Source organism: Pristis pectinata, chromosome 1 (assembly GCF_009764475.1).
Source record: "Pristis pectinata isolate sPriPec2 chromosome 1, sPriPec2.1.pri, whole genome shotgun sequence".
In the NCBI taxonomy this organism is placed as follows: Eukaryota; Metazoa; Chordata; class Chondrichthyes; order Rhinopristiformes; family Pristidae; genus Pristis; species Pristis pectinata.
In genome coordinates this window covers 104,146,399-104,166,093 of record NC_067405.1, presented here as the reverse complement: position 1 = coordinate 104,166,093, position 19,695 = coordinate 104,146,399, and the positions used below count along the sequence as shown (strand labels likewise).

The 19,695-nt window shown below is 39.9% G+C and overlaps 1 protein-coding gene across 2 annotated transcripts in view; it reads right to left on the bottom strand.

Annotated features, from left to right (window-relative positions):
• g2e3 (G2/M-phase specific E3 ubiquitin protein ligase) overlaps positions 1 to 4,929 on the bottom strand; it is a 46,939-nt gene extending 42,010 nt beyond the window's left edge. Inside the window, exon 1 of one of the 2 annotated variants that reach the window (XM_052016689.1) lies at positions 4,788 to 4,929. In XM_052016689.1, coding sequence (XP_051872649.1) covers positions 4,788 to 4,807 — 20 coding nt within the window. In that variant the 5' untranslated portion in view covers positions 4,808 to 4,929. The remainder of the gene's footprint in view (positions 1 to 4,787) is intronic. The other variant, XM_052016696.1, reaches the window with a different exon arrangement.
• Between the last annotated feature and the right edge of the window lie 14,766 nt (positions 4,930 to 19,695).

The following is a 19,695-nucleotide window of genomic DNA, read 5'->3' as shown; positions in this document are numbered from 1 at the left end:
GAGCAAATAACTGCAGTGCATTTTGTAAAAGATAGAACTGTAATGGTGTGGAGGGAATGAATGAATGCTCAAGATATATGGGAAGCCAATTAAATAGCATGACGAGGTGTGGGTGGTTGGACGCTCTCTTGTTGGAGATAGTCACTGGCTGATATGTTTGTGGCATGAATATTACTTGCCACAAGTCAGCCCATATCTGAATATTGTCAAGGTCTAACTGCATGCAGTCCAAAAATGCAAATTGAATTCAACATTGCGCAATCAGCAGCCAATTATCAACAAACATCCTCATTTCTGACCTTGTAGCAGAAGTTGGGGTGGGGGTGGGGAGGGTGGTCAATGATGAAATCTTCCCCAAGGAATTCCTGCAGTGATATTTCATGGCTAGGATAATCTCTGATAACCATGACCATCTTTCTTTGAGTGAGTTATGACTCTAACCACTAGAGTATTTCCCGTTGATGGCCATTGATGCCACACTCAACCAAATGCTGCATTGATGTCAAGTGCAGCTGCTGTCAATTCATCCAGCTCATTTCTTTACCCTTAGAAATGGGGAACCCAACCTCTGACCATATCCAAACGCAAAAATATTTACTATTTCTATATTTCTAACCCAAGTGGACAGGGAAAGGAACAGAAAAATCAGAAGGGGAAGAAAATTCCTTTGCAGAAAAACTACTATAATTTCATTGGACTAATTTTGCCTCAATTTAAGGACATATGGCTTCATGAAATGTGCATGTTAACTTAACTCGAGAAGAAATTGGTATTTCACATCAGACCAGCTTTCTAAATACAGAATCTGCCAATTATTGGATAGCTATGCAAAAATGAAGTTATGCCTGGCAAAGAAATGCACTTTGATAAGCAATATTAAGTGTATTAATTTCACACCAATGTTGGTGGTTGTAGACCAAAATTAATCCAAAGTCCAAAAACATTGCGATGATCTAATGCCTATATACATCACACAAGTAGCAACAAACTATTCATGTCTGTACTATAAATAATTCAATGCAAGTGAAAGACTGCACATCATCCAAATATGCTAAATATCCAAATCCAAGATCCAAGTTCCCTATTAAACATTTTCAATTCAGTCAGTTTCACTTTCTAACATTTGTATCTAGTATACAAATTTTAGTTCCAATTTTTATTCTTCCACACTTAGCAATACCCCCACAACAAAATCTATTGTTAAGGGTAGACACTGCCAATGTAAGCTAACATGCTGAATTTAAACCCTCATATCACTGATGGAACTGTAGTTCTTTAGCTATGCTTCTTTTTCAGCCTGTGCCACAGAGAATTCAGCCAACTCGATCTTCATGTTTCCCAAATTCAAACTGGTTGAGCTATTAACTCAATAATAAAATCAAAGTAACAAATGAATAGGATAGAACATTTATTATCAAAATGTAAAATAAATTACACCTGTACTTTTGTCTAATCATTCATGCACTTGAACAATCCTTGTCTAAACATCATAGTTGATTTGTACTCTCCACAGGCGATCTAGTACAGCAAGATAATTCACAATTTTCTGCTCATTATCTTAAACATTTTTATGGATAATAGAAAAACTTTCAAATCACAAACACATTGAAACTCCATTAAATGTACTCCATTAAATAGAATCTGGAGTAATAAGGCTACATTTTTTCAGCAATTCATCTGACAATACCACACGCCTCAAGAAAATAAAGGTCATGGTTTAAAGTATTATTGCTAAGACAAAGTGAAATTCAAAAAGTTTGTGAAATATAAAAACACGATCACAACATACAAATAAAAGGCAAGTTGAGGGTTGGAAGGAAAAAATGGATGATTGTGCCATTGAGTACAGTTTCTGGTTCATTGTTTTTAAAGAAACTGCAGTTAATGCTTTGATAATTTCTCCATGCTACTTTGGAAGGTGTTACCATCTGAACTTGTTAACTTTCCTATTAAGTTAAACAGCTGTTTCTTCATAAAAAGATGTATGAAGAAATGTATAATGGAATCAAATTTTCTTGAAAACTGATACTGATTGACAAGCCTTGGTTATTCAAAGTCCCAAGGCAAACAGGTTAATAAGAAGGAAAATGAGGATAAGTAATGAAAAGTGATGAGGAAAAAACTGACAGCAGACCACATCACTATGTCAAAAGTTTGGGCATAACCTTGAAGTGCAAAGAACCGAAGATGCATGATATATGCAACAAGATCAGCAGGGCTGGCAATCACAGACAGCATCTGAAATTTTGAGACCTGCAAGTCTGTAGTGGACAGCCTCCCACCACTAACTATGTGTACTGAATGAAGTTCAATGTGGCAATAATTTAAAACATTTTCTTTTTTGTGTTATGAATACCAGCAATTTTCAGGATAAAATAGATTTTAGTGACAGCAGAGTACGAGGCAAGTTCAGAACCACAAATCTCAAGAAAACAGGAAATCCTACAAGTAAATGAAAAATCAAAAAAAATGCAGATGCTGGAAATCCAAAGTGAAAACAGAAAATGCTGCAAATACACAATAGTTCAAGTCATATCTGTGGGAAAAGAAGCAGAGTTCTGACAAAGGGTCTTCAACCCAAAACATTAACTCTGTTTCTCTTCCCACAGATGCAGCCTGACCTGCTGAGTATCTCTAGCATTTTCTGGAGGGTGTCCTAACATAAAAACAATCTAAAGTGGAATCCACAAAGAAACAAACAGGCCCTGCAGGGTTAAAAAAATTATTTGCATCTTAATAAAATTGCAGGCTGGAGGGAAGGCCTTTCATGCAAGAGTACAAAACTACTGTTGGAACAGCCAACATTCCTTTACTATTATTTTAGAATGAAAAAGTAGAATGAAGATCTTACATTTAATGCAAGACAGGTTTGGCAACTGACAGCGAGAAACCTGTGGAGATGATGGAAAACATCTTTTTCTAATCATAACACTAGCAGTTCAGAACTTTCAGGAAACAGATCTAGATGCAAAATATTAATGCTGTTTTCAGACACAGATGGACCTTGCTTTTAAGTGGAAACTGGCAGAAATGTCAGTGGTTGATATGAAACCATCTACACCAACTGAATAGTGGTTATTATTGGGGTACAGGGAGAATGGTAAGAGAATCAAAGCAGGAGTTGGAATAACGAAATGTAGCTCAAAAAATGTCAAAAAAACAACCAGTAGAGCCAGTTTAGCAAAGGTGACTAACTTCCTGCATGATTTAGATACTTGTAAACAGTCAAGAGCTGCAACAGCAATGAATGCAAGAGATAAAATGGTACCAAAAGAAGTTGAGCTTCTTGACAAACTTGGAAAATTCTAGTAGTCAATTGGATGCAAATAAGCAATTTCTGATATGTTCAGTACAAAGAGAATAATCTCTTCTGGGAAACCTCAAAAGGTGCACACAAAACAGGAGTACAAGGTTGGAGAGAAGTAGCAGCAGATTAGGCTTGGGAAGGCTTCTGAAAGTAAGGATTTTGAAGGATGATTGAAATTAAACTGGAAAGATGCAAAACAGATTTACGAGGATGTTACTTGGACTGGAGGGTTTGAGTTATAATGAGAAGCTGGATAGGCTAGAGTATTTTCCCCTGGAGCAAAGGAGGCAGAGGGATGATGCTTTAGAGATTTATAAAATCATAAGGGACATAGATAAGGTGAATAGGCACAGTCTTTTCCTCAGGGTAGGCGAGTCAAAAACTAGAGGGCATAGGTTTGAAGTGACAGGAGAAAGACTTAAAAGGGATCGGAGGGGAAACTGTTTCACATAGAGGGTGGTGCATATATGGAATGAGCTGTCAGAGGAAGTGGTAGAGGCAGATACAATTAAGATATTTAAAAGACATTTTGACAGGTACATGAGTAGGAAAGGTTTAGAGGGATATGGGTCAAATGCAGGCAAATGGGATTAGCTCAGGTAGCCAATTTGGTCAGCATGGATGAGTTGGGCCAAAGCCCTCTTTCCATGCTGTATTATTCTGGGACTCTGGAGGACATGGGTTAAAGAACAATCAGTGATGGAGTAGTGACTGATTTAGAGAAAAGCACAAGGTGCAAAAAGTCGTCCAGAATCGCAAATAACAAATTCAACAGACAAAGTCATCGAAAAAGGTACAAATTATTTATTCTTGTGGAACCTGGAGACTGGACTGTCACCTGTTATCGCGGGATAAGACCCCTCTTGGTAGGAAAAACGCCCATTTTAAACAGCCTGTTAGTTAGAACAATTAGAAACGTCGCCAAAGAGAAGCAGGCCTCGGTTCCTCTTTTAGGTTTTGAAAATAACTGAAGTAATCGCGAGTGCATCTGCGTCATGTCACAGTGCAATCTACACTCGGGGGCATAAATATACCGGACGCCCTACGAGACGCCGATCTCTCAGGGCGCCGGATTCCTACTTACTGGGCGCACCAGGTCCCCTGTCTCTCCTTCCTTCCATCCATCCATGCCCCCTCACTCCAACTCTCTCCATCTCTCCCTCCCTTTCCTCCATCTCTTTCCTTCCCCTCCTCCCACCCTCCCCTTCACCTCTCCCTTCACCCCCTTCACTCCCTCCACCCATCCCCTCACTCCCTCCCTCCCGCCACCCATCCCCTCCTCACCCCACACCCCCCTCCCCTCCCTTCACCCCTTCCTTCCTTCCCTCCTCTCCTCTCCTCAGCCCACATCCTCCTCCCCTCCCGACCCCTCCCCACCTCCCCGCGCCTGGGCCTCCCGGGCTCCGCTCTAACCCCCGTTCATCGTTGCGGTCCAAGTGCAGCCCGGGATCTCCAGTTCAACCCGCGGCAGGCAACTCACCGTCGAGCCGGCTTCCTCATCGCCTGTGCCGGCCGTTTCGCGGCGCCAACAACAACCCTTCCCTCGTCTCTTTTGTTACTCTTAATGGCGCTCAGATTCAAATTCCCGGCTTCCGGCACACTCCTTCCATCGCCCCGGAAGTGATCCCCAACGTTCTGACCCCATAGACGGGGTGGTGATGTCACCTGTCAATCAGCCGCCCGATCCCTGACACGCCGGAATCCCGGGCTCCCCCCCGCTCTCCTGAAACTCACCTCGTTGTTTCTTGCTCTCCCTTCAAACTCACCGGCGCCCCGTTTATACACTTCCTTAAAGATCACTGGAAAATTTATTTGTGTTACATCTGTTAAAAAAAAGTGAATTAAAAGTGTCTTGGAGTAATAATTGAAATAACACCCTACAATCTAGAAAATCAACCGGTCCAACACCATCAAAGTCCCGAGCGTGCAGGATTAACGCAGTTTTCTGATACTCTACCTCCGAGACCTAAAGAATACAGTTCAAGTATATAGTAAAAACTAAACGAAATCCTGAAAAGGGAAGTATGCTTATTATGAATACAAATTTGATGATACATGCTCATATAAAAACATTGATCATATTACACTATAGAAATAATCAATATCTTATGATTAGTTACAATCAGTTACATTTCATTATTGACATACTAAAAATAAGGAATGCAATCTGATCAAACAGACCATTGCTTTCTGAAAATATACCCGAACAATCAAATTATGGTCTCCTCCCGATCAGATTCACAGAAACCTTGCCCAATTAAACTGCTGCTCCCGTAATTTCATCTGTCATTCTTTAGGTCCATTTCTATGCCGAATTCAATCTACTGCTTCTCTACTTTTATTAGCTCACAAAGCATTCTATTCCTTCTTCGACAATGTTTGACATCATTCTTCTTCCTCTATGTTCAAGCTCAGGGTCCAATTTGAATCTTACCTTCAATATGTTCTGTCTAGTATTCTGACCCATCCCCAATACTTTTCATTTCCTCCCTTGATTCAACCTGGAACTTCTTCTCATGTCAGGTTATTTTGATAATCTGTCACTTTAAACCAACTCATAGTCAAAGTCGAGTTTATTGTCATATGCACAAGTACATGTATGCACAGGTGCAATGAAAAACTTACTTGCAGCAGCATCACAGGCACACAGCATCATATAAGCAGCATTCACAAGAAAAACATAAATTATACACAATTTTTACAAGAAGAACACAATTAGAACAAAAAAATGTCCATTTGGGTGTAAAGTGGTCATGGTATTGCTAAACTGTAGTGATTAGGGTTTCACTGGTTAGTTCAAGAACCGAGTGGTTGAAGAGAAGTAGCTGTTCTTGAACCTGGTGGTGTGGGACTCCAGGCTTCTGAACCTCCAGCCTGGTGGTAGCTGTGAAAAGATGACATGGCCCGGATGGTCGGGATCTTTGATGATGGATGTTGCCTTCTTGAGGCAGTGCCTCCTGTAGATACTACTGACGGTGGGGAGGGATGTGCCCGTGATGCATTGGGCAGAGTCCAATACTCTCTGCAGCTTCTTATGTTCCTGCGCCTTCGAATCGCCGTGCCAGACCATGATGCAACTTTCAACAATACATCTGCTGAAGTTTGTTAGAGTGTCGGATGACAAGCCGAACCTCCTTAATCTCCTGAGAAAGTAAAGGCGCTGGTGCGCGTTCCTTATGTTTGAATCTATGTGCTGGGCCCAGGACTGGTCATCCGATATGTTAATGCCCAGGAATTTAAAGCTGCTGACTTTCTCCACTGCTGAACCCCCAATGAGGACTGGCGCATGTTTGCCCTCCTTCCCCTTCCTGAAATCAACAATCAGCTCTTTAGTTTTGCTGATGTTGAGTGAGAGGTTGTTGTGGCACCACTCAACCAGGTGACCTACCTCAGTCTGGTAAGCTGATTCATCACCAACTGTGATTCGTCCAACAACAGTAGTGTCATTGGCGAATTTGAAGATAGCATTGGAGCTGTGCTTAGCCACACAGTCATGTGTGTATCGAGAGTAGAGCAGGGGGCTAAGCACACAGCCTTGAGGTGCACCTGTGTTGATCTTCAGCAAGGAGATGTTGTTACCAATCCTCATTGATTGAGGTCTGCCGATGAGGAAGTTCAGTATCCAGTTGCAGAGGGAGGTACAGAGGCCCAGGTCTTGAAGCTTGATGATGAGTTTGGATGGGATGATTGTGTCGAACACTGAGCTGTAGTCAATGAACAGCAGCCTGATGTACGAGTTCTTGTTGTCCAGATGGTCCAGTCTTCCCTCCCATCCCTTGTTGGGGAGTAGAGATGGCTCAACACCGCCCTCCCATCCCCTGCAAAATACTGATGTCAGGTCTGCTTCTTCTTATTATTGCATTGCTCTCTATTCTCCCTTCCTTCTCCTCATTGAAACAAGCCTCCCTGAACATGGCTGCTCTTAGAAGTAATTTTGTTTGTTGCATAAATAGAGCAACCAGGAGGTCAAAGCGTCCATTCTCTCAAAAATCCCTAACAACTGTATTCAACAGTAGGATCATTATAGAGGTCATAGAGCTATACAGCATGGAAACAGCCCACCAAGTCCATGCCAACCATCAAGCACCCATTTATACTAATCCTACAGTAATCCCATTTTGTTCTCCCCACATTCCCATCTACTCTGCACCATCTTTATTTTGACATATTTCTTAATGTGCAGTGCCCAGAATCAGATACAATACTCATGTGTCCTCAATCGGTTTTTAGTGAGGAATTTGCAATCTAGATCTTCAGCTATAAATTCAAAGATGCTGAAGGCCTTTTTAAACAGCTTTTTAATATATCTTGTCAACTTTAGATACTTGTATAGTCCTGCAAGTCTCTTTGTTACTGCATCCCTTTAAAATTGCGCCATTTAATTGACTGTTCTAAATCTTCCAACCAAAACTAACCACAATACATTTCTCTGTGTTAAATTTCATCTGCTTAGATTGTGCATTTCACAAATCTTTCTATTTCCATTTTTAAGTCTATTACCTTCTTCTTCATCATTTATTATTAGAGTGGTCACAACACCATCCTCACAATTCTGAAAAATAACCTCAACAGTTCTCTGTGTTTTCTTTTTGCTCGGCCAGTTTTGTATCCATGCACTCTTTAATGGGTTTTACTTTTGTTAATTATGTACAGGTGTAGCCTGCTTCTAGTGATGCAGACTAATTATAACTGGTCGAAGCTACTCATGAACTTGGCCTCCTGCTGGCATGGGAACCTCTCACTTTCCATGTAAGGGGAACTTATGACAGGAAGTTGCCAGTCAGTGGCACTAAGAACATGAACACTCTCTTTGAATGCTTGCATTTTTGGGAGTGATGAAATGCAGCTAAATATCCTTTCCAGGTGTGAATGTCTATGTCCCATTTATCAAATATATATATTTCCACACTAGTGCTTTCCTTGAATTTTGCAGCACAGAAGTATACAGCAAAGAGCTGTACATGGGATTCCTCAGCACAGTCAGTCTTCGAGGACTCTGAGGAAAGGTTTTAGAGAGTGAGGTGACCCTGACATGCACTGCTGCAGCCCTTGTGCTTGTCTGTTACTTGATGTTTGTCTGCTTGAGGTTGGCTCAATCCACTTGAGGTTTGTTTGGCAGAGAGCTGTGCAGCACTCTAATAATGACTGCTGGAAAGACATGCCTGATCCAGTAAGGAACATTCAGTTTAAGCCATGAGCATTATAAAAAGCTACTTCTTTCATTATTCAGACCAGTGTTGTTGAAAGTCTTGCCAGAAATTAATTTTGGATGTGACACTATTTTTGATATCATTTGAGCAAGATGGACACTAGAGAAAGAGCTTTCAGGAGCACCTATTTCTCCCACCAAAAAATCACCCCTGTTAATGACTGACTCACCCATATTGTGCAAAATTGATTGACACCATGTGATCTACAACCTTTTTTTGGTGTTGTGTGGATGAATTTCTGGGCCTTTAATTGTCATTTCTGGTTGTTGAGTACATTCAAAGAAAGTGCACTCTACAACTTTGCAGTATTCTTAGTTCATTTCCACATCCTTGGATCACATCATGTTAGCTTTACCTGACTTTCTATTGCTTTCTGTTTCTGACTTTCTTTAACCACAATTAGTGACATATGTGGAATATGTTTTTCATTTAGAGCTAGTATTTTACTAATATTATTGGCCGTTGAAGTACCATCGGTTCACAGTAATCAGTTTAATCATCATAACCAGTTTTCTACTCTCTCACCCGCATCAATAATCAGCCACATGATAAAAAATTGTAATATGTACAAATAACTAAGAAAGCACTCAAGTAGATAAATTATTAGGTAGCTGCTTAAATAGATTAATGCAAAATGGACAGTTTATTAAAATGGCTGATTTCTATTTTCCCATTGCATTTGTAGCTAAGTCAGATCTGTTATGTGAACTCCAATATTCATAATTACTTCTCTGCAGGAAATCTACACACAGTCCATTTTTTGAATTTTGTTTTATCTATTTAGAAATCAGTCATACAAGGAATACACATGGAATAGATTAGACATTACCCTTTATATTCACAGATCTGTGTTGAGTTAGCTTATTGCAGTTTGGGAGTAGCTGAAGGGGTCAAATTGCATGCTTTCCTACTTTATGGAAAGGAAGATCAGTTTGAGTTGCTGATCATTAATATCCAGCAATCCCTGCTGGTGATACATATTCATGACTATCGGAGGGCTGGATTGGGTTCAGTTGTAATGTTTCTGACAATGAAAGAACAGAATTCAATTGTCCATGTGCAAAGTGGTCATTTAATTGGGACGCTGGGGGAGTACAGTTATTGAAGCTTCAATATCAATTGTGACCTAGTCCTTAACGTTCTTATTTTCCAGCGAAAAGTGTGTTTGTTCAAGTCCCATTCCAGAGACATGAGTGCCAAAATTTTGATCGGTACTTCAATGCATTCCCAGGGACACCTTCACTTTTGGAAATCCAGATCCCTATGTTCTCACAACACTGTTTTGAAGAAGAGCAGTGGTGCTCTCTCTGGTGTCTTGACCGATATTCATTCCTTTCTCAGCATCAGTAATGCAGTTAATCTAATAATTATCATGTTGCCATTTGTGGGAGCTTGCTGTGTATAAATTAACTGCCATTTTTTGTTCATTTCTACAGTGATAATGTTTTAAAAGTACTTAATTAGTGACACAGTGTTTTGTAGTATCTAAGGAGGAATTTGAAAGGCACTTTTTAAGTATATATTTTGTTCTTTTTTATCCCTCAGGAGTCATCAACTATAAAAGGCAGAGGGGAATGTGGGGGAATCCTTGGAAAAAGAGACAGAAATTGAGACGACATTACAATATGCAGCAACCAGATAAATAAAAGTGTCATGAGAAGTGGAGCGTATTCTGATTGAAATCTGGGCAGACTACTTCAGTGCAACATCCAAATTAATTTTCTCTATTAGCAAAGCAATTTTGCAGAAGGAATGGAAATTAGATCCAGCTGATTTGTCTAAGCTGACCAATGACTTTGCTTGAGGAGAATTGTCCCAAGGTTGGTAGAACTTTAAAAAGTCATGGCAAATTGGAAAGTCTGCTGATTGTGTCATTAACCAATTCTTCTGGCCCACAAGAAGCAGTTGATTCCAAAACAATATAAATGCAACCACTTTTATGTGCTACTAATTAAGTTACTTACAAAATGAGTATTGCCATTGCATCTGGAAATATTAATATTTTATCAGCACAATGGAATTTGGTTTTAGCACTCTGTGAGTTTCCACCAGAATCAGTTAGTTTTCTCCAATGGCAGAATGATGTTACAGCAATTTGTCCTGTCAAACTGCATTACCATGTTACTGGTCCACTCTTTTGAAACTGGTAAGTAATGGAAGGGAACAGGATAGCAACATGAACATAGGTGTGACTTTAAGGTTCCAGGAAGGAATAGAAGGAATAAGGGCTTGAGGAGATGTAAAGATTCCCTTTAGAGCCTAAGGAAGTTCTTGTGAACCAGGTAAAGCATAGTAAAGAAAAAATTCCTACCGTTCAGTCTCTTCACAGCCACATCTGACTTGGTTCTGTCTAGTGGTAAATCCAGTACTGAGCTGAAATGCTATAAGGGTCTGATTAGTATCTTGGTGCTTTGATTACCATATTTAACAAAAGACCTTGCCAACTTCAGAAGAACATGTTTAAATGACAGGATGAATAGAGCTTTCCATCGGGTAAGTAACCTAGAGCATTTTAATTGCTCAGCTGACCCATTTCCGCTACTGAGTGGGTGGGAATAAAATTCATCCTTCCACCCACAGCCCCTACCACATCTATCCACCCACCAGTCAGTGATGAAGTTTGGGTTTTAAAAAAGAGCTGGATAATAAGCAGCTCTGGGGGCGAACTAACAACAGGAACAAAACAAAAAAGGTTCATTTGGCTGGTTTTGGACCTACATTAGTCTGTTGATGGATGGTATAATTTCTGATGTGCTATTGCCATTTAATGTAGAGTAGATAGCATTGACATTCTTTGTCAAAGGGATACTTGCACATAGTTGGACAGAGTTGTGTAGCTTGGAAAAGGACAATTGAAGAACTACATGTTTGCAATTTCCTGTTTGAAGTCAAAATCAGAACAACAAATTTGGTTGTCCATTAATTTTAAAAAGCTAATTAGCATAAATGTGGATTATAGAGCAGGACATGAGAGAAAGCCAAATAATAACTTGTGATAATCGCAATTAGATGCAAACTATTTGTGCTACTGTGCACGCATACGTGCATGTGAGAGAGAGAGAGAGAGAGAGAGAGAGAGAGAGAGAGAGAGAGAGAGAGAGAGAGAGAGAGAGAGTTCCAGGAACAGCACCAGCTATAACCCCTGACCCTGGAGCTGAACTTACTGAGCAGGTCAGGCTGCACCCATGCAGAGAGAATTAGAATCAGACTCAACATTTCAGGTTGATAGCCTGTGTTGGGCTGTGAAGGGCAGTTGGCTTAGTTTGGTCCAATAGCTAATCACACCACTGGATTTGCCTGTACTGTCAAGACAGCATCCAATGTAATTAGTGAGTAAGTTTGACCACTCTTGTGCAAGTTAGATAGCAGAAGTCCATTATATAATACCTAAATAAATGCTGCCAAAAGGTAATTGGAATAATGAACATCTTTGGTCTCAATTTTCGCTTGATCCATGATTCTGATAAATTTAGTGCAAAAGTTTCAACAGTTACCTATTAAGTTTGGTGGATCAATTATGTCATCTTTAATGCATGCATTCTGGTAAAGAAGAACTATGATATTAAAAATATTCTTTTCTAGGAGGTAAGATAAGATAAAGAAAAATTTCACAAATAGTTATTCTGAATGAAATGAATATTTAAATACTAGTTTGATGTAAAATACAAAACCTTTACATTCTTTAGAAACAGTATGGGGTTACTTTTTGCATCTTTTAAAAAGACATAATATTGAATTATAAATTAAGAATGAACATTTTTACTGGCAAGCAAAATTCTGATAATAAAAGATTACTCAAATGATTTATGCTATTAGTTTGTTATTTACAATAGGTATTGTTACAGGTTTACAAATGGTTGCCATTTCAATCTTTCCAAATATTATTCTTGTTCCTCTAAATGTTTGAAACAAGAGGCAGAAGCTGTAAAACATTATAAATGACATGGCTCACATGGTCCACATTTTTCAGGGTTTTCCATGGCACTTTATTGTCAGAGGGCTGTGTTGTACTGTAGGCACAAGTTGGTAGAGGACCATTGACTTGCAAATGTTGAGTGGAAAGCCCTCCCCTCATTTGTTTCAGAGAATGAGTTGATGATGGCCACGCATGCCACTCATGATCAACAAGAAACTGAGAAAGGCATAACCTAACAAAAAAAAGCAAGGCCTCAGGCACAGATGGTATCCCTGCTGAAGTTCTTATACTTAATGGTGAAGAGCTTAAGTCAGAAATCCACAATCTCATTGTCCACATTGGGAAGAGGAAGGTACAGTAGAAGACCTCAGATATGCTTTAATCATAACCATCTTCAGGAAGTTTGACTGTGATATCTAGCGAGGGCTCTTCTTGCTGTTTGCCACAGGGAAAGTCATTGACAGGGTTCCCCTTGTCACTGCCTTTCAGTGGCCAAAGAACTGCTCCCTGAATTCCAGTATAGATTCCTTCCATCTAGAGGCACAGTGGATATTATCTTCATTGCACAACTCCAAGAGAAATGCAGGAGGCAAAACCAACCATTCCATGTGACCTTCTTCAACCTCACTAAAGCCTTTGACTTCATCAAGTAGGAGGGACTGCAGAGTAACCCCTCAAATATGGTTACTCACAAAATTCATCTACATTTTACATTTGCTTCATGATGGCATGCAGTCTATGATCCTACACAAAGGGTCTACAACAGAACCAATACAAGTGAGGACTGATGTCAAATTGTCATTGTCCCAACATTTCTTTCAAGCTTCCTTACTACAATGTTGCATCTCACCTCCAACAAATTCTGTGGAAATAGAGATGATCTTCAGAGTTGACAGGAAACAGTTCAATCCGCGGGAACACTCGAGAATCAAAATCAGTTAAACCTCGGTAGTTGAGATGAACTAAAATTACAGTTGTGGCTTCAGCAGATCTTGGCCCCTCATTCAAATGGTAACTCTTTATGTTTGAGCCTGTACCATCTGACTTGGAGACGGTGCAACTAAAGTTAACATTCACTAGATTCAGAGAAGGGCATTGTCTTATGAGGAAAAATTCGGCAGATTCAGAGAAGGACATTGTCTTATGAGGAAAAATTTGGCAGTTTGGGCCTATACTTTCTGGAGTTTAGAAGAATGTTTCACTTTGGAGAGGCACAGTGGTGCAGCTAGTAGAGGTGCTGCCTCTCAGCTTCAGCAATCTGGGTTCAATCCTGACGTCTGGTGCTGTCAGTGTTGAACATGCACTTTCTCCCTCTGACTGCATGGATTTCCTCTGTGTGCTCCAGTTTCCTCCCATATCCCAAAGATATGTTGGTTTTAGGTTAACTAGTGTTGTGAAGCAGATTCGGGGTCTCAGAAGGCAAGGACTCTGAACACAGTCTGGCATTAAATGATTTATTTACAAGAGACGAGCGGGGAAAATGGTAACAGGAATAACACACACATGCGCACGGTTTATGGCAAGCGAGGGAAAATCGCAACAGGGTAAAACACACACACCCACAGACACAGACACAGACACACACACACACAAAACAGACTAGGCATATACAATCAAGGAAAAGCAATACAATACCCGCCACCCCTTGACTCAATGCAGGCACGGCTCAATGCCACTAGGGACACTAACTAAAACGCTCCCAACCCTTTAACAGTGCACACCTCACCAATGATTTCTCCAGCACTGTTCCACGGTCCTCGGCCTGGAGTGAAGCAGGGTGATCCCTTGAAGACAAAAGAGGCCAAGCGCATGTGGCGCTCTTTATAGTGCTAGAGGGCTGGGGGGTCCAGCCCAGGTGATTTACAAAGGCCAATGGCCCGGTACCAGCAAGGACTAATCGATTACAAAGGCCAATGGCCCAAGGCCAAGTACAAAGGTAGTTAAAGGGACCAATGGTAAGGTGTGCGCTGATGGGTGGGGTGGGGAGGGGTGGGGCCAAACCTTGATTGGTAGTGGTGTGTCTCCCAACCAGGTAATGGGCGGTGCTGTCCCGTGACAGCCACGACTCTCCACAATACAACTGGCCACCATTAAATTCTCCCTGGTGTATTAGTATGTGATGGAACTTGGGGGGAATTGATGGGAATGTTGGGAGAATAAGTTATGAGGAAAACTAGTGAGGTATTGGGATTGCTCTGTGCGACAACATTGACTTTATGGGCTGAATAGCTTCCTTCTATGTCGTTAGGAAATATGGAATGCTAGGTGATCTCATTGAAACGTAGAATTCTGAAGAGGCCTTGACAAGGTGGATGCTGTTACAATGTCTCTCTTGGTAGGAGAAACTAGACCTAGAATGCTTAGGCTAAGGACAAGAGACTGGCCCCTTAAGACTGAGATGAGGAGGAACTTCTTCTCTCAGGGTTGGAATTCCCGACCCAAGAGCCAGTAAGTCAGTAGGTATATTCAAGGCTGTGACAGATATATTGTGGACTGGAGAGGAATCAAAGGTTACAAGGAGCATGCAGAAAAGTGGAGTTGAGGACAGATTTAGAATAGTTTCAGATTCAGATTAGTTTATTGTCTCATACACCAGCGTGCAATGAAATTTCTTGCTTGCATGAAGTTCATAGTGTAAACTGCGTACACGGTAATAATAAATACAACAGTAAATACAGTGACAAGCAGAAAAACAATGGAATGGTAGAAAGTATGGAAGTGCAAACTGAGGTAGTGCAAAAAGAAATACTAAAGTATCATAATGGAAGAGGTAGAATTAAGGGTTCAAGAATGTGGCAGCACGATGGGGAAGGGGATCTAAAAGAGGTGATTTGTTCAGAAATCTGACAGCAGTGGGGAAGAAGATGTTCCTAAGTCTGGTTGTCAGGTCTTTCATGCTCCTGTATCTTCTATCAGAGGGTAGAAAAGAGAAAAGGGAATGGCCAGGGTGGCAGGCACCCTTGACAATAAAGTTGGTCACAGATGTGATCAGCTGTGATCTCCTTCTACGATGGAGCAGACTTAAGGAGATGGAAGATCTTCCCTTCTCTTTCTTCTTATTTTCTTATTAAATGTTACAAATGGTCATGATCTTATCTTTATCAAATGCTCATGTACATATACGCAACCCAAGGTATGTGGGAAAAATAACCAGAAGCAGAAATAATATTTTTAAAAAAAGATTACCAATTACTTACCTTCCATCCTCACAGATGTTCCTCTCCCGTTGAAATAAATGGAGTTGATGCTTGGCCCAATGCAGGTTCAATGGACAGATTTCCTGGTGTTGGGGAGGGGTAATTGCTGGATCTTTGGCTCCATTCCTGGACTCCATAAGAATTTCAATGTAAGTGTGCTGGTGAGAAATTGTCAGGAAGCAGTCAGGAAGTTGGGAGGTTTCTTGTTGTGGGGCAACCCTGAACTTGATGGTATTTCCTTCGGTAAATGCCAGAAGTCCTGCATGGTACTGATGGCATTTCCCTCCAAATCCACACCAATCTACTATTTAAATGTTTTAAATAATAATCAGCAAAAAAATTACATTAAATTTAGGCCTGCGTGTGACAATGGCAGAGAATACACTGAAATCAGGAGAATGTTAATTCAGTGGTAAAAATAGCTTAAAACAGATGAATAAAACCCATTTGTGATTACATAGCTTGTCTTCGTCATATATTCATGTCAAGCCTCTTATAATAAAGCAGGAGAAGGATAGTACCTTTTGGTTTCTTAAAAACTCAAATTGAAAAGGAATAGAAAACCCAAATGGAGTCATTCCTGGAACTTTTTTATTTTTTGAAAAATTCATCAGGTATTAGATATATCAAAATTGAATAAAAAAGACTATTTGAAATCCTTTTAGCTATTATTCTTTTCAAGGTATTCAATGATAATCCAAATGTTCATTTTCAACCCTATTCATGGCCAATGAAGTACATGATTTTTCTATTCAATCTCCTGAATAGCAAGTTGGGAACTTATCTAAATGCAGCTAATTACGTTTGGCCAAGCTTTGTCCAGAGTGTAATTATCCTGCTGGCTCCACATTCATTTTCTACTAATCAGTTATTACTCTGGGGCCATGAGCATACAAACCTCATACTCTAATTACAAGGTCCATGGTCCTCCAGTTTGTAATGCATGTTTGTATCCAGCTATACAGATGGGTTTGTGAAATTTCTTTCCTTCACTGGAAAAACATTAATAAACAAAATTGAGAAATATTGAAAGGAATAATTCAGAATGTGTGTATTTTTCTTGTTTTTGAAGTATTTTTCCCTGTAATTAACATAATAGAAGTACCAAAGGACTCCAAATTAGTTTTGTTAGCTTATAATGTTTCATTGCATATTTTTCTTTTCAAACAGAATAAAGAATATTTAGCAGCAAGTTTTTTTATTGAATGAAATGGTTTCTGTTCACATTCAGTGGATAAATCGTTTTCAATACTGAATGAAATGAAATATTTTATGCAGAACTTTGTTTATATATTAATATGCATTGTGCATCCATTGTTTGTCTGACTACACCTGTACTCTCGACTTTCAGCCAAATTAAGTAAACACGTCCATAGATTTAAAGGAAAAAAAATATTTTCATACTGATTTTTATATGAAGTCTCAAGGTTTAATGCTACAAGTAGAACATAGAATAAATTTAAGAAAAGGACATTGAAGTTGGATAAATGTTAAAAAAAGTAAACACAAACATCATGGTGCATGGATCCTCTATTCTCTCGGTGATGCTCAATTCCAAGATGAATGTTCCCAGACCAGGCACCTGTATAAGCAACTTAATTCTGTATGAACTTTCAAATTGTCATAATTTGACTTTGGCTATTGCAAGACCACTCTCTATAGGCTAATGAAACTTTAGATAAGTATAGAAAAGATCCAAAATTGTGCAGAATTGCATCAGTGGCCAAAAGGAACCTTTCTCAATTAACCTGAAGGTAATTTATACTCTTCCATGCCTTTGGATCCATGTTCAGCTCTGGTAGGTTTATTTGAGGCACAGTATGGAGCATAGTGTTCAAAAATGATGGCTTCTGTGCCAGACTAACAGAGTGCTTGAATTCATAATCTGTATCGTTTGCATGCTACTAGTGGTCATTAGGTATGTGGCCAAACTACTTGGCCAAGATAACTGGTACACCTACTGTTGACATTATAGGTACAGTATATATTAACAGCCTAATTAAAGAGTCTAACTTCTCCATGTGGCTTCTAATTCTTCAATAAAAATACTCAAAGAGCTATATCTTGCTGTATATTTCATTAATTCTGGCCAAATTGAGCTTCAAGTACATAAAGATCCAATATAAATATTTATAAAATGGTATGTGGACCATAGCATTGTATTTCAAAATTAATTCAAATGACCAGTCTCCCTGGCATTTTTCATAGGCTTACAGTGGAAGGTTCTTCACTAATTTATGTGACCTCAAACCAGGGTTGCCAAAACTTCCATATAAGAGACATTGTGGAGTAAAACAGAGAATGAGCTGTCTTGTGCTCAATCACGGACTGAGTGCTCTTTATCTCATATGGATACATTGGCCCAGAATTTGCGGCTGTTTGCCACTGACCTACAAATAAATGATTGTACTTACCTTTTTCACATGCCTTGTTGGGAACTTACATCGGACATAGGACACAGAAACAGACTGTTTGGCTCAACCAGCACATACCAGCACTGATGCCCCACTTCAGCCTCCTCTCCTCAACTAAACCTTTAGGTGTTGCCCTTTATTCCATTCTCCCTCATATGCTAGTCTGATCTCTTTTTATATGAAACAATAGTGTTAGCTCCAGCAGCTGGTTCTGCATTTGCACACTTAGGTAAAGAGGTTTCTTGGTGACACTCTTATGTTGATGGTCCCCTGGGACTTCGTGGGAACCAGCAGCTCCAAGCTCAGTGAAAAGATCCTGTATGGTTCTATCTGAAAATGTTTTATTGTGAATTGGGGGGCAGTGGATTGTTGAGAGGGGTTATAGAACTTGGCATGAAAATAGTTTCAACAGGAGGCTAAGGCATACCCCCTGATGTAGGTGGCTGCCAAAGCTGTCAAATATTATGAATGACATTCAGAAAAATTCAAAAACATTTCAAAGCTAAAACGTCATACGTGTTTAAAAATTGAAACAATAGTAAATATTAAAAATAAAAAAACACTAATAAAACCCTAAAAGTACTCCAGAATAGTTGGATTAATTCCAATAATTAAAAATATCTAAAAATACTGAAACATAACAATTCCTCTTGCATTAAAATCATTGAAGAGAGCTATGCACCAGGTCTAACCTGACACAGGTTCTTCAAGTGGATTCCCAGAGTAGGTGCCAGAAGATCACTGCAACATTGCACTGTTCTGCACGAGTCCATCTGAACTTGATCAGGGAATCAAGCAGCCATTATCTGCCAGCAAGGTTGGGTCTTCTGTGTTCATGCACAGATACAGGAAATCTCAAACTTTCTGGCACTTTTGCAGGGAAATGCTGGCAGTTATGAACAGAACCACTGGCATTTCACTATAAAGTTCCCACCATTAAGTAGTGCTATGGTGTGAGAAAAATGGGCAAATATAACATCAAAGTTGTAAATGGTCTGATTCAGATTCAAATGGTTATCAGGAAGAAGTTTCAATCAGTGAGTAAGAAAACTTACAGAATGATAGGCATGGCAGATTCTTGAACAATATGTGCTAGCCGGACAAATTGTGCAGGTTTTGGCTACTAGATGATGTCATATTCAAGTGTAAGCTTCTGAGTTCTTTGAAATGTCAGTCATGTTAGTAAATAAATCGAGTAAAGAAGTGAAAAAGAAAAAGGTGAAAATTTTAAATGCAAAACTAAATGAATTGCAGAATGCCACCCCTCCCCCACATCCATCGCCCTCACCCCACGGCCCCCCCCCCCAATCACTCAGATAACATGGTAAGCTTCTGTTTGGATAGTTTATTGAGCTTCCTGCTATTCCATATGTTTTATCTTCAACCTGGGGGCAGTAGCACTATTCTGACCTTCCACCATGCTGATTATTTCCCTGCCATGGCTGTTCACCCTTCTCAGTTCTTCCTCCCCCTCTCCTCATCCATGGAATCTTGGAGGAGAGAGTTCCCCTCCTGATCATCATTTGGCCTACACTCGGGGAACTTTTCTGGGCCCCTCCTGGATAGCTTTTGCCATTTGGCCACACTGCAGCTCCCCTTACCTTGCACGTTTTGAACCCTATGGCTTGATTCCTTCCTGGTGAGGATCTTT